This window comes from Triturus cristatus, chromosome 9 (assembly GCF_964204655.1).
Source record: "Triturus cristatus chromosome 9, aTriCri1.1, whole genome shotgun sequence".
Taxonomy (NCBI): Eukaryota; Metazoa; Chordata; class Amphibia; order Caudata; family Salamandridae; genus Triturus; species Triturus cristatus.
Genome location: NC_140592.1, coordinates 216833269 through 216849050, shown reverse-complemented (window position 1 = coordinate 216849050; position 15782 = coordinate 216833269). Strand labels below are relative to the sequence as shown.

Below are 15782 nucleotides of genomic sequence, written 5' to 3'. Positions count from 1 at the left end.
CCTGAAAAAAATGTATTTTCCTCTATATATTATATGACATTAGGAAGCATGGCAATTAGTTTATCTACCCACACCAGTCAGTGAAGTGAAATCCATTGGCACCTGGCTGGATAACCAATTTAATATAACATCTCATTTGGCAAATTGAAGCATGTCATTATTGGCAAAATATCAGGTATGTTTCTTTATTAACACACTTTGTACCATTCTTTTTGATGTGTCCATCATCTTGTTGTGTTTGCTATGTTCGCCCTAAGTGGTCAAGTGTATGCCCAGACGTGGGTTCCTTGCTCGCTGTGAAACTGGATTAAGCTAGCCTGGCTGATGAGGGATGATACCCCAAAACCGGTTGCAGATTGCTTGCTTCCGGTCCAGGAAGGATCTCGCCTGGCAGTTCGAGGTGGGACTGTTTCCATGAGGAGAAGGGTCAAGACTGATTTGCATATGGCTGGGTCCAAACTGGTGTGGCATAGTGAGCAAAAGAACAATGGATTAAACTCAGATCTCCTGACTGGGTGTGAGTGGTTGAAAAGTTTCAGCACTCCGTCCATCATGTTGTTGTTTGCATAGTTACGGTGGACCATTTGAAATTGGCTGGCGGTGTGTAATAAGAACCGATTAATGGTGGGTATGCAATCCCTGTCGGACCATGCACCATGCTTGTTGCGCCTGACACTTCCCAATTCTGTTCCTCGCATGTTTACGTGGCGATTGCCGACTGATGCCCTCTTAGATGAGGCGTTTAGGGAAGAAATCAGAGGGGATATTGAGGATTATTTTACCCTTAATGATGGCTCGGTTACCACGGAAGCCTCTTTATGGGAGGCGTTTAAAACAGTAATAAGGGGAAATTGCATTGCCCGACAAGCTGGGGTTTTGAAGGCCATATGAGGCACGCTTGCATCCCTAGAAAAACAAATCAAAGAGTTGGAGACTCAGTTCTATTCCACTGGTGATCATACAACCATGGCACTAGTAAGGGAGAAAATGTTGGAGCTTGAGGAGGAGGCGCAGCACGAAGTAACATTTTTATGGAAATGCGCTCAGGCTAGAAGGTACGGGGAGGGTGACAGGCTGGGGAAGACTTTAGCTGCAATGCTTCGTCCCCAGAGATCGGCGGCCTACATCACTGAACTGAAGGGCACGCAGCAAGCCAGAATTAGAGGCCCGAACGAAATTTTAGATACATTTTCCCAGTTCTACTCTAAACTTTATACTACTACTCAGGACTCTACTCCGGAAGGCGTTCAGCTTTTCCTGGACTCCTTAGAGTTGATTTGGTCAGGCCGGGGACATACGGAGAATCTAGACGTTCCCTTCACAGTTGAAGATGTGGCACAGGTCATCAAGAGCCTCCCGCTTGATAAGGCCCCCCCGGGTCGGATGGTTTAACCACTGCATTTTACAAAACGTATGTAGAGGAACTGGCACCACGCCTAGTGGTGGTTTATGAAGAAGCATAAGCCTCGGGTACTCTGCCACCAACGATGAGAGAGGCAAATATAATAACGCTTTTGAAACCAGGGAAGCCTGAGGATGAGGTGGACTCCTATAGAACGTTGTCACTAATGAATGTGGATGTGAAGATCCTGGCGAAACATATCGCCAACCGGCTGCAGCCCTTCCCTCTGTTAATTGCCCACCCAGACCAATCGAGGTTTGTTCCTGGGAGGTCTACGTCTCACAACCTTAGGACCTTTTTTACAGTATTGCATTACTTACACCACAACTTGCAGGCTGCCGCGATTTTTCTCATCGCTACAAAAGCGCTGCCATTCCCATCCTTTATGCCACGTCAATTCCTTTGGCACACAACCCAATGCTACCCGCCATGGGGGAGGGCACTAGTAGAATATTAGCACAGAAAATGGGTCTTCGTACCTTTGCAGACCTTTATCCAGAAGAAACTTTTAGGTCCCCACCAGCTGCACCCGAAGGACAAACTATAACCTTTGCTGAACTATTTGTATATTATAAACTCCGGGCAATCCTTACATGATACATTCCCGAGCTCTCCACCAACCCTCACGGCATTAGAAAATGTGCTTAAAACAGACTCGCCGAGAAGACTCATTACACGTATTTACAATCACATGCAAGACTCTTTTCCTGTGACACGACCACGGGCATTCCAGGCTTGGAACGAGGAATTGCAGACTCCCCTCACGGAGGTACAATGGGCTTATTGTTGTAGCCAGCTTATGGCTCTGTCTCCCAACTACAAACTCCGCTTGATACACTTTAAGTACCTTCATCGGTTCTATAGGACACCCTCTAGTCTGTATCGCATGGGACTGAGGGATGATGACAGCTGTTGGAGATGCGGGTTTACTCCACCTACATTCTTACATATGGCTTGGAGCTGCCCATGGCTGTCATCGTATTGGTCCAACATATTCATTTCGATTCACCAGATAACAGGGGCAATAGACAACCCTGACCCCCTACAGAGCCTGTTGGGATACGTGAAGGAGACGCCGATAGGAGTTCGCAAACTCCATGCCCTGTTACTCCTGTTTGCTAAACGCCAAGTGGCCATACATTGGGGAAGGAAGAGGGCACCATCTGAAAGGGACTGGATCAGGGATGTAACATTTGGTCATTCACAATTGACTACCTTTTGGGAATTGATGCCATCAGCATCCAGGCCTAGAGACATATGGGAACCATTTTTAACGTGGGCCCGAGCACGGCAGGAGGCGGAGGGACATGTATTGTAGGCCTAAGTGGATTTCTAGACAGGTACAGGTGGGACTGGGAGTGGTTGATGCACTGCAGTGATAACATGATATACAATAGACATAGACTTTACATTGACGGGATTTATTGTTTGTGTGTGACTCAATGATGTGCAGTAATGAAACCTAAACTGCAGTCCAGTTGGTGCCGATATTTCTGTTGTACTATGTAGGCTCTCAAGATTTTATGTATTATGCCTAGGAACGTACACGCATATCAATAAGATTGTAACTATAGTGGCGGAAAGGGCGGTATATACTCACAGGGGATGCCCAATGAAATGGTCTAGAATATGGGGAAAATGGAACGAGTTTAGAGGAAACATATACGAACCCCCGCAGGTAGAATCAAGCTCGGATATCAGCTCATGACGAAAGTAATTTATTTCTGTTTCATTCTGTTGCAATGCCCAAAATGAGGATGGGAACGAAACCAGGATTTTTTTATGTGTATGTATGAGCTACGACAATGGTTATTATACTGTATAAACATCATAATGGTATTTACAAGTATGTTGTAAGCGGAAAACAAGTGGATAATGTTGAGTTTATCTGGAAAAAAGCAATAGAAATTTTCAAAAAAAGATTGTAAGTATAGCGATATGTGGACACATGGCCAGCTTATGCACTGTATTGCAACTGGCTTGTTGTTTGCAATATTTGTAGCAATGTTTTTAAAATGCTAATAAAAAAAATAAAAAATGTTGGGCATGCAAAATTGTTGTATCACTGCTAGTTCAACATGTGATTCGTCTCAGGTTGTAACATTAAACTTTTAAGAGCTAGTGGCCCAGCGTCAATAATCTTGTGACTCTGGGCACATAGGTGGCTACCAAGGCAAACGTGTATAAAGAAATAATTGCCGATACCATGGCGACCGTGGAGAAGCAAGCTTAGTGGAGAAAATAGAAGGCCCTTGCTGTGCACTGCAGATGAGAACTTCACAAGATACATGTGTGGAGGAGAGCCGAGCTGTATGCTAAATTGACTACGGGGAGGAAGTGGGGGGCCAGTAGAATGCTCCTGGGGGATCCTTGATGGGACTCTTCGATTGCAGCCAGTTCTGGGAGGACCTCAGGAATGCTAATGCCTGTAATGTTAACGCATATTACCTTCCCAACTGCTTCTCTGTACTGCCCATGGGTCTGTCCATATGGCTTCCGAAAACCAATAAAAATTTGTTGCAAAAAAAAATTAAAAATGAGAGCTTCACAAGATCACGGACACTGACCAAGAGCACAGTGTCTAATATCATCACACAGAAGCGTTATCTGCTGTTCCTGAGGCTTTAAAAGCCTTAGCCATGATCACAATCCTTTTTTGAGTGCAACATTCTGTCTGCTCCCATAGCAGGATTAGAAGCCAAGTGCTACCTGGCACAGGTGTTTGCTTTTGCAATTTATGGCAACAAAACCTGCAAAATATAATGTGGCTCCCCATGTGGAAGATGTGTTTTGTTCCTCATACCAAAATGTTAGCTTCGCTAATGGGTGCAAGTTCATGCACACCCACTATGCACAATGCAAAAAATAACAGGTGGCCAATTTGCACATGTATTTTGCAGGTCGTTTATAATTGTGCCCTTACACCCTTATGTACAATTATTCCATTTGCAAAAAGTGGTGGCAAATTGCATACCAACTTTTTGCGAATGGAATTCTATTTTGCAAACCGACCAGAGTAAAAATTTGTTTTTCACAAAATACAGAATCACCGGAGGTTGCAAAACGACCTGGCTAATTAATATTCATTAGGCTGGTCACAATGTGTGACCCACTGCGATTGGCCATGATTACAGGAATGGTGGCCTGCAATTGTTAGCAGATCACCAGGTCTGTGATTGTTTTTAAACAAAGAAAACGTTTCTTTTTTAATGCAGCCCATTTTCCTTAAAAAAAACCCGGGGCTCCATTAAAAAAAACATGTTTTTGTCAGAAAGTTTCACTTACAGTTGGGAGTGGTCTCCTGGATCACTGTCTCCCTGAAACTTTTTTCAAGATTCACATGGGAATGGAGCTAAATGGGATCCCTTCCCCTTTGCAAATAAGATATCACCTCTTTTCTAGGTGTTGGTATCTGATCAATGATTTACGCCCACAATTGCAGTAACAAACCATAGCTACATTCCACTCCAACTCGTAAATAGGAGGAGGAAGCCACTTGCGCGGCTCCTTGCGAATCAGGCAGACTCGCAAAAGCCTTTACACAAGTCACAAAGATTTGTCTAACTCTTAAAAAGGCTTTTGTACATCATAGTCCTTTTTCTGTGTCAAATCCTATGAATTTGCAAATCGCTGGCTGTACAGTCATAAAGGGGCTTTGTACATCAAGCCCTTAAAGTTCAACACAGCCAGACAGCCTCTAGATAGATGAGTTCTTCATCAAAAGGGTGAGAACAGATCATGGGTAGCCTCTATAACAAGTACTGGCAAAGCCAATAGGTGTGGCTTTGAAATGCAAACACAGGCATACACAAATGTGTCTGTCTTACCATGTGTTAGCCCATTAAGTCCCATTAACTAAGACCAATTGGTTGGAGGGGGCAGGAAGTTGGATGGGGCGGCAAAGTTTGGCAAGAGAGAAATAGTTGTTTTTGATTGTACAGTTATGTTTTTTTATTTCCACAATTTTGACATCGGCTGCAGTTTTTGGCTTGGGAGATAATTGACTCCTTTGATAAAAAAGTTAGCTGGGTGCTGTAAGGAAGTAAACTGTCAAGCTTGTGACCACTTTTATCTTTTGTCAACACAAGGACTGCAAATAAAGAGCGCTCCATAATGTTTCAGCAGTATTTACAACCATGACATCTCTTAATACAATGATATGCTGCTATTTATAAATCATTAGTAGCCCTCACAAGGTCAAGTGACACTCACTCCTAAAACCTAATAATGGCATTCTGACAAAGGGGGAAGTTTGCATTAAATGTTTTGCCCTCACATTCCGCACTCTGGATGACATTACAGTCCATCAACATGGTGCTAATACCCAGCTGTATCCAAGAATATCATTGTTTCATTGTATAATTGTTGTTTCGCAATATAGTAGTTACTAAAGCCTGCCTGTCAAAGTTTCAAAAATGTATTTGACAAAAACAGGCACGTGACTAATTTTACAGCATGAACCAAATTAATGTACATGCCATGTAATCACATGCCAAACAAGAAAGGACAAAACGAAAGTAAACACTGATATTCCGCCATGTCTCCCAATTACAGACCTCCAAAATCTTAGTTCATGTCCCTTCCTCCACTCACACATCAAGTTGCAAGAACTTTTGCACGGTTGCTAACAAATGATTGTATTCATCGATACCAGAAAGATAACATGATGTGTAGTCTGCCCCATTCAACTATACCCAACTGTTTTTACTCATTCTATATTTTAAAATGATTCTTGCATATGTAATATAATACAGGAATATTATGGCCCTCATCAAGAGCGCAATCTTAATGCCTATGGGTCCGGTAGGGGTACTGTCTGGCCCATCAGAGTTATGAGTCCAGAGGAGACCAGATCGGGAGGCCGCTCCTTCTCCTTCCGTGCGGCCAGAGTCTGGAACGACCTTCCGCTCCACCTCAGACAGACAATATCGCTCCCCATCTTCGCAAGAAACCTGAAAACCTGGCTGTTCGACAGACCCCCTCCTTGATGGACAGGAACCTCGACCACCCCAGCGCCTTGAGACCCTTACGGGTGAGCAGTCGCACTTAACAAACACCTGATTGATTGATGAGTTCAGCACAAATACCGCTGACAGTTGATTTTCCACCTAGATATTTCCCTTAGGCAAAGTCTTCGGATAGAACACCAAGGAAAACGTTTGTCTGTTTTCCACGTGCTATTTCCCCCCAAAAATAGGTTTCCAATTATTTCCTTGCCACTGGAATTACCTAAATCCTTGAGAAATGGCAAATCCGGGAAAGCAAGGACAAGAATAATTACTGGCCACTTGTAATTAGGGCTTAAGTGTTTTATAAATTGATACTAAATCCAATTTACAAAGTCAGCTTTCCAGGCACACCACTGCTGAGTTTTGTGAACTGAGATAAACCTGCTCTTGTGAGGAATGGTACGTCTATCAGTGCTGGTTTCTAATCCACTTTGTGAAATGGACACCTGTTTTTGTTTTCATCTCCTTAGGAATTTGTTGCTAGACATTTTTATTAGACCCCATGATAGTCACATCTCAGATTAAAACCATATTTGGGGTATCACAATTACAGTCCGTAATAGACCCACCCTCACACACAGTGGCCTGAAATCCAACCAGTGATTCTTTATTTATTGCCACTTTTCATAAATATGAGCTTCTCGACCTAAGCAGGAGCTTGCCAAAGAGAGACCATCTTTACCAGCTCCATTAGACGATCTTAAACGTTTGAGTGCTTCTGGTTTTCTTTCAACTTGAATCAGCTTCACTCTAAGAGGAACTTTGAGATCAGTAAGTCTCAAATTAAAAACTACTAAATGACAGGCTAAGGACGGGTTCTGGGGTTGTCTTGGTGGCCATACTTTCCCACAAAATCCTATGATCAGTTAGAAAAAATAGGGGAATAGCCATTACAACGCGGTTTTTACCACGCGCAGCTTTTACATCGCATGCGTTACAACGCATGCGATGTTACAACGCAATGCCATTACAACGCAAGTCTTTACATCGACTTGCGCTAGATGGCGTGCTAACATTACAAATAGTGTAGTTTACTATCCCAACACCTTCCCTACTGTTACGTGGACTCGAGTTGGAATAGTAAATTACACTTTTCTAATGTTAGCCCGCCATCTAGTGCAAGTCGATGTAAAGACTTGCATTGTAATGGCATAGCGTTGTAATGACACGCGTTGTAACGCATGCGATGTAACTGCACGCGTTGTAATGACACGCGTTGAAATGTCATACATCCGAAAAAATATGATTCTCAGTGGATGGCTTTTCTTCCTGTAGACTGGAGTCTCATGAGACGTTTGGCAGCCCTCTTGATGTAAGGCTATCCTGATCCACAAACAGGCAACCCAGTAGGGCGTCTAGCTTAAAGTCAAGACTCGCACTCGTATCCTGACAAAAGCATGACAATGTCTGCTGCATGAGAACAAAGAAACAAAAAAAGATTGCCGCCTTGTAGACTGCATGGGAGATAAGCGGTTGAAGGTGCCAAACTGTGCGATGATAGCGTGCACTTTCAGAAGTAAAATAGTCCCTTATGCATTATAATAGATGCGTTACTAATAGACAGAATCACATTCCAAACATCCTAAAAGAATGTTGGTCAGAGTACAATATTCCTCTGGCCTGATCCAAGATGAGACCGATGCGATCGCAAAGCAACGGTTGAAGATGGCTGACCCAAACAAGTTAATGATTCAAAGGGCTGACCCTGAGGCCACTCTAATTATGTTGTTAACAATAGGTCTTGCACTTTCAAACAAGATTCAAAAAGGTACCCACTTCTCTTCTGCTGTAGATAGAAGTCCCAAATTTCGTGCACTAGCAGGAAACAGTGGGACGATGGGTTTCAAAGATCTGATTCCCTTGAAGCCCTTGTTCAAGCAATGGAAACAGTAGACAATGCAAGTGACCTTCACATCCTTGGTGCAAAGGCCCTAAAACCTTTTGAACAGAGAAAGGATTGAAGTCCTAGGAAGCTGGTGAGCACGATGGAGGTCTGGGGTGCATCACTGGTGAAAACACATTTACCCAGACTTGATTTTTTAAAGACAAAGCACCCTACACTGTGCAAATGTGCTTTGGTCTCTTCTGTTCTGGAAGGGAAGGCCCATCCTTACAGAGGAAGGGATCTGGGGTGTAGAAATTCAGTTGTAATATATGGGTATCCCTACACCCGCTGAAAGTTTAATGAAAATGTTCTTGTTTTATCTGCTGCACCATACAATATATACCTTTGAAATGCTTAGTTTGGCACAAAATAATAAAATATAGGGACGGATCACTAAACTACTCTTTTGTTTGAGCCAAGACATACAAAGTTTCGCTGCCAAATCCGCATTCAGCGCTTGGACCACACAGCGAGAGACCCTTCCATTCATATCCCTTTTACAAGTTGTTCTCAAAATGAAGAGTTGCCTTTAATCGTATATGATAAAACGACAGGCTCATTGTCAATAATCTCTTAGCACACGCTGTACAGAGATAGCATGAAAAACACAAAGTGACAGGCTTTAGGAACGCCCCCTCCAGCTGAGACATGAATCAGCTGATTTCACCGACAACTTCAAACGAGGGAATATTTAAGTGACCCCCTCTCAACCTGTCCTCCTTTTGATATTTCAAAGAAAAGAACACTGCGTGCTACGGACCAAGTTAAAAATACTCAACGTCTTTAAATTAATTTGAGGGTGACTCCTCCAACCTAACTTGTTTCAGGAAACTTACATGAAGTTGGCTAGCAATTTAGGTTCAGACATAGTACAGTTCCATGATGGCTCAAATAAATATATTTCGCCCGCACAAATGATATTACCTCTTGGCGCAATGTGTCCACAAGCTTCTGATAAGTTGTAGATGACGGACACACCTGTGCCCTCTGCTTAATAACTTCGGAAGGGACCCTTATGAGACATGCAACCTGTTAAAAAACGACAACACATTGAGTACCTCTATGTTATAAAACTACCTTACAGTTAATATACTTAAAACATGATCCCAAATTGCATGAACCATAAAATGTGTACATTTCACAATAAGTTACATTTAATATACACGTGTGTAATACAGCAGATGAAGATAAAAATGATATGCGTTATTAGACTGCAAAATTTGGGCTACAAATCGATTAAAATGCATGGCCAGTTTAGTATTGTGCCCTTGCGTTTATTTAGACATATTTTACAGATGAACCTATATCAGCGAGTCTTGATATAGCTAAACATTCACCGTTTTCGATGACCTCTTGAAGCTGCTGGTGCTGCAAGGCATTTGTTTGGTTGGTCCAGCTAGAGGGCACTTCAGTGGGATTAACCCATCTTGGTCATCAGCCTCAACTCTTTGTACCTTTAATTTTGTTGTCCTAATTCTGGGTGTTTTCCCCATTACTATAGTCAGTATTTCCTTGCTGTCTTCATGACCAGTTGTATACTGTTGCTCTCATTCTCGCAGGCTTCCCGTTCCCCCTAGTTTCTAGTTGTCGGTTAAGACTAGGGATGTTTCCAGTGGTGGGGCTGGTCTTGTAACTTATCACCAACCCATACAGGTAAGGGGAAGAGAGATGTGTTGTGTGGTTGATGTTTCAGTGATGCAGCTTGTAGATGTCTTCAGATTCCTTGAAAGCACTCTCACTTATGTTGTGGGTACTAGGAATATGTGTTTGTACTTATATAGCGCACAGCTACCCCATTTCGGGGTGTCCCGGCGCTGTACTCATACCGATAGGGAACCCTTCCTGGCTTTTCCCTGTGAAATGTCCACTCCTGGGCATCCCCAGGGTGAAGCCAGGCATCCCAGCGCTGTTGGGGCCGTTGTGGAGATTAAGCAAGCTATTGCCCAGAGTTGCAGCGTGGGACCCATGATTAGAATAGGCACCGAGGCGAGAAATCAGGTCCGAGGAATTATGAGCCCAAGACCCGCCGAGACCGGAATTGAACCCTGGTCCCGGGCCAGACCTCTGCATCAGGGTCTGCCGCTCTAACCATTGAGCCACACTTCTCCATTACATTTATTTTCAGTTTTGATTGCAATACTAAAAATCTCGAGGAAGGAAAGTTTGTCTTTTGTAACCACAGAGAACAGAGGCTTTACATCGATCTCATTCCAAGTCTACCACAGGGAGCTCCAGTGAAGGAAGAGACAATGAGTCTGTGGCAAGTTTTATGCAGTTGTCTATGAAGAAGTGCTTCCTTTGTGTCCGATATTGTCTCAGGAGAAGCAAATGCAAGACCTACGTTGGCACTCAATGCTTTTCCGACAGAGTGAAGTTTCTGCAAATAAGGCAGAATACATACAGCCTAATTACAGAGATGACTACGTTTGTAAATAGTTCTCATACGCTGCAAAATGGAGGAACTAGCTCAGAAGGTTGACCTCAGATCAGCCATTGTCCACAAAACGTTTACCCTCCTCTGGGCCTGGTCCTCATTTCCTTTTGTCCTTGTCTTCTCAAGGCCAGTGAGTAGATATCAAGCTAACCCAGTTCTCTGAAGAATACTGCATCCTCTATTATGGGTACATAGTCAAACACCAACACTCTCTAAAAAGGTATTAACATTAATGCTGTTAATATGGCATGATCAGCAAAATTAATGTACGGTTCATGTTTCATGAAAATTCACAATTCTAATTAGTGTATGTCACTGGAAGCACAATAATAGACATTGTGCAAGTACAGAATTGAATACTGCACTTTGTATAGCACCTCGGCATTTTGAGATGTCTGGAACTCCATAACTAAGAGCACTGTATGTTTTAGCACTCTTATTTAAAATCAATATCTGCTACAAGGGAATAGGGTATTCTTCTGTTACACTTTCAAAGAGTTAACCCACTACTAAACTACTCTGTATGCCACATTTCTTTCCAAAGTGATAGTCTATTTTCGAATCCACCTTCCATCCACTAATGCAGAAGGTGTTTCTCGACATTCTCAGTGCTCACTGCAATACGATATCTCTCTACCATGCCTCCCCTTGATACCTCACCCCACCACATTTTGCACACTGTGCATGTTTTAGGCCTAGACAAACACTTCTGTTTTTCTACCAACTGTGAAATAAAGGGGTAGATTCCTTAGTACAGGGAACTAATTAAAAACAAGCTTGATGGCCCTCTAGGCCATAAAGGCCTACGAATCTTAAAGGGGATTTAGGAATTGTCTCTGCAATATCCATGTGCGGGACAAAAGATTCAGAGGAATCTGAAAATACATCTCATTAATTTACATGTAGAACCATCCTGTCTAGGGAATGTTAGCTCACAGAGGAAGAAGATGAAACGATCCTATGGGGAACAGCATCGTCCATGGCAATAAACAAAATATTTGCTTGGAAGCATTCAAGATGGCTTCTCATAGTTCCGTTCACGGCTTGGGGCATGATTTGGCTTGAAACAACATCTTAACCCCATAGACTGAACATTTCACGATTAAATAGCCTTCTAGTCCTGAAAACTACAACAGAATCCACGAGAGCTGGAAGGCTAAAAAACAGATCGGATACCTGGAAAAGAAATGTATCGTCTGCATATGAGACGATCTTTACCCCGAAGGGCTTGACCAATTCGCATATATACATTAAAAAGCGTGGGGCTATGGGAAGATCCCTGAGGAACCCCACAGCGCAACGGCATTTTCTCTGAGACGTAGTCATTCTCGAAAACTTGGAAAGACCTATCTCTAAGGAAGGATTCCAACCATTTAAGTAGGACTCCTGAAACTCCGCTCTCTCTGAGTCTTTTCATCAATATATGATGGTTGACAGTATCGAAGGCCGCGCTGAGGTCAAGTAGCACAATGGCTACGGACCCGCCAACATCTAGGATTTTCCTTGATTCTTCCACCACTGTTAGCAAGGCCGTGTCAGTGTCCTGCTGCGGTCGGAAACCAGTTTGAGAGTAGTGAAGGCGGTCATTCTCTTCCAGAAATGTGGAGAGGATAGTGTTGACATATTTTTCACATATTTTGGCAAACCCTGGTAGCAGCGAAATGGGCCGATAGTTTGCGTGGATTTCCGGGTCCAGGGAGGGTTTCTTAAGGAGGGATCTCACCATAGCCTGTTTCCATAAGGAGGGAACGACCCCCGTGGATGGTGAAAGGTTGATGAGGTCAAGAATAGCTGGAGCGATAAAGTCAAACGCCTGGTTGAAGAGCAGGGGCAATCATGTCATTGGGGATCCGGATTTCAGCTTATGAGCATAAACTTTTAAAATTTCCAAGTCCATAATTGGGATGGTTTTGATTTCAAGATCTGACAGTTGGGTTAGGCTTTGTGAAGGGGGATCTCCTTCTTGTCCCGAAGGGTGCGGGAAGGTAGAATAAATATTATCAATCTTTTTAAAGAAAAACTGAGCCAAATTGTTGCACCGCCCTAGGGGGTCGGCAGATGAGGGAATAGGCTCAGGTGGCTTGATAAGGGATATGGCAATTTTAAAGATTTCCCGGGGGGCATTAGCGGCAGAAAGAATCTTGTTCTCATAATATTCTGCTTGGGCTTGCCTAAATTCTGCTTTGTAGATCTTGATGGTTTCTCTATACTTCAGTTTCTTAATCACAGAGAAGTCCTTTCTCCAACTTCTTTCCATGCGTCTACAAGTTTGTTAAAAGCTCCCTAAGTTTGGGGTTATACCATTCAGGACCATGATTGTCTCTCTTATTAATGGTAAATGTTTTAGGAATTAGTGAGTCTAGAGAGGATTCCAGCCAACTAATCACTTTCATATTGGCTACATCGGGATCCTGGCCTAAGAGAGGTGTGGATTTTTGAAGGATCGATGTCCAAAGAACAATGTCAAGTTTGGACCAGTTTCGCTTCCAGATTTTTGTCTTACCTCGTGACTGATCCCCATCCTGGTGAGTCCAGGTGAAGGGAATCAAAAAATGGGCATACCATGGTAGAGGAGTGTGTTTTCCTATTATAATGTCCCTGCTATTGGAGAAAAGTGGGTCCAGTAAGTGACCTTTTTGGTGAGTGGGGCTAGATACTTTAAGTTTCAGAGGTAGGGCACCAAGGCAATCAGTTACGGCAACAGTCTCCATGGATGATTCTTTATCTAAGTGGAGATTAAATTCTCCTAATACGGTAAAGTTCGAAAATGAACTGACCAGTTTAGAGAGATTGTCTGGGAGGTCCCTAATGAAATTGCCACTGTATCCAGGGGGTCGATATATAAAGACACCAGAAAAGGTACACGTGGGGGAGAGCCCGAGGGAGAATAAACAGCTTTCACAATCCGTGATATTGTTGGCTGACATATTACAATTATATTTTTCCTTATAGATGATGGCTAGTCCCCCCCCCCCCCCTTGGTTGTTTCCCGGTCTCGTCTTTGAATCAGATAGCCCAGGGGTAGGGCTTGCACTACTGCGGGATCTGAAAATTCAGACAGCCAAGTTTCAGTGAGCCATAAAGCGTCGAGTTCTAGCTCATTCAAAAGTAAATGGAGCTCTGTGGCATGTTTGGGTAGGGAACGACAGTTCAAAAGTGCCATTTTGAAAGTCAGTGTCAATGCTAGGTTAGAGTCAATAGAGCTGGAAGTAGAAACTAGTTCGAAAGGGTAGTGGGGGCATTTGTTGACATCGTTTCTTGGCGATATAGAGTGGGCACAGTGGGCGGGAAGTCTCTGTCTGTGTGCAAGTAGCTGATCAAAGGTGTAGCAGAGTTTCTTTTTAACCAGCGGGCCAGTGGTCCTGGCCCCTGGCCCCGGTCGGGCGCAGACGGGTTCGCCTTGGGCGCGCCAGCAGCGCGCCAGCGGCGCGGCCGCGTCATCTGCCCCTTAAGAGGAGTGATGTGCGTGCTTGCCGTCGCAGCTAGAATGCGCAGTTACGTGAGTAAACCCTTCTATTCCTCCCCCCGGAGCATTGAACGCAGCTCCTTTGGCAATAGTGAAAACAATGTCACATGTGCAAAAACGCTATGTTTAAAGATTAAAAAATACTTTCAATGCAGATTAAAACCGTTTCAATACATTTTGTCCCAACCAGCCTTTAAGTACAGTTTAAAAAGGGATATTTAAGAGGTAAAAACAATTCCTTTCTGCGAAGCTCTGTAGCCTTAGTGATCCGCTAATGAACGGTAAAGGCTTTGTCTAGCTGCGCAGCCGCGTCATCTGCCCCTTAAGAGGAGTGGTGTGCGTGCTTGCTGTCGCAGCTAGAATGCGCAGTTACGTGAGAAAACCCTTCTATTCGTCCCCCTGGAGCATTGAACGCAGCTCCGTTGGCAATAGTGCAAACAACGTCACATGTGCAAAAACGCTATGTTTAAAGATTAAAAAATACTTTCAATGCAGATTAAAACAGTTTCAATAAATTTTGTCCCAACCAGCCTTGAAGCACAGTTTAAAAAGGGATATTTAAGAGGTAAAAACAATTCCTTTCTGCGAAGCTCTCTAGCCTTACCGATCCGCTAATGAACGGCAAAGGCTTTGTCTGTAACATGCCTTGTAAACACAAAAACACAGAATACCACATGGTTTGGAACATTTCTCTATGGCACTTTTTCCATATCTATACGACCTGCTCATACATCAACTCACTAATACTAATACAAATAACAATTACTTACTTGTATCCAAATAGCACAATTAGTTAGTTTGCCTTGCTCTCGGGCAATTACAAATAAAGGCATGACACATTATCTCAGGCAGTTTTTTTTTTTTTACGGAGTTTTATATAGTGCGAACTTGACCCAAAGGTATCGGGTATCAGAGCACTTTACACGAGCACCAGTTGCGTTACATGAGGACACGTTCATTTTTTGGTAGGCACGGGGAGATTAAGTGATTTGCCCAGAATCACAGGATGTTGCACGTCCTTGCCGAGACTCAAACCCGGTTCCTCAGATTTGAGGTCGACTACCCTAGCCGTTAGGCCAACTCCTCTGTTCGGAAACCTGTTTCACTCACTTTGGTGCAGTCTTTCTTTTAGGGAATACAATTTAGACCATGCAATAGCCCTCTTTGCTGATTGAAACTCTGCACAAACACACAGCAACTAACAATAGAGACTTTAGGATAATATCTGCTGCTAATCTCACTGGAATCACCTTCTTTCCAACTGTTCTCCAACATAATCTTTCAGTAAATCACAAAATTAGTATCCAGCCAGTTCCCATTTGCTTTCCAGATGGGGCTTTGCTTGCCTTCCTTCGTCTGACAGACACTGAAGAAGGAATGTTCTGAAACGCGTTTGTTGTGATTAATAAATCTGAAGCATAATCTTTCCCCGAGAGTGCACCACTCTTTTTCGAAGAGATTTGGAGAGTTTGAAGCATGGATAGTACGTGGGGCACCACCAGGAAGAAGCACCCGTCCGAGAGTGATCTGATTTTGGTGCTAAACTGCAGCGTGATATATATATATATATATATATATATATATAT

The 15782-nt window shown here is 43.3% G+C and overlaps 1 protein-coding gene across 3 annotated transcripts in view; it reads right to left on the bottom strand.

Annotated features, from left to right (window-relative positions):
• SLC25A26 (solute carrier family 25 member 26) overlaps nt 1–15782 on the bottom strand; it is an 842602-nt gene that overhangs the window by 496024 nt on the left and 330796 nt on the right. For 2 of the 3 annotated variants that reach the window (XR_014968508.1, XM_085624764.1), the window contains exon 4: nt 9221–9325. The exons of the other annotated variant lie outside the window; for it this stretch is intronic. Coding sequence is in view for 1 of the 2 variants with exons in the window: in XM_085624764.1 (XP_085480890.1) it covers nt 9221–9325 (105 nt within the window). In the remaining variant the exon portion in view is untranslated. The remainder of the gene's footprint in view (nt 1–9220; nt 9326–15782) is intronic. 3 annotated transcript variants of the gene reach the window in all.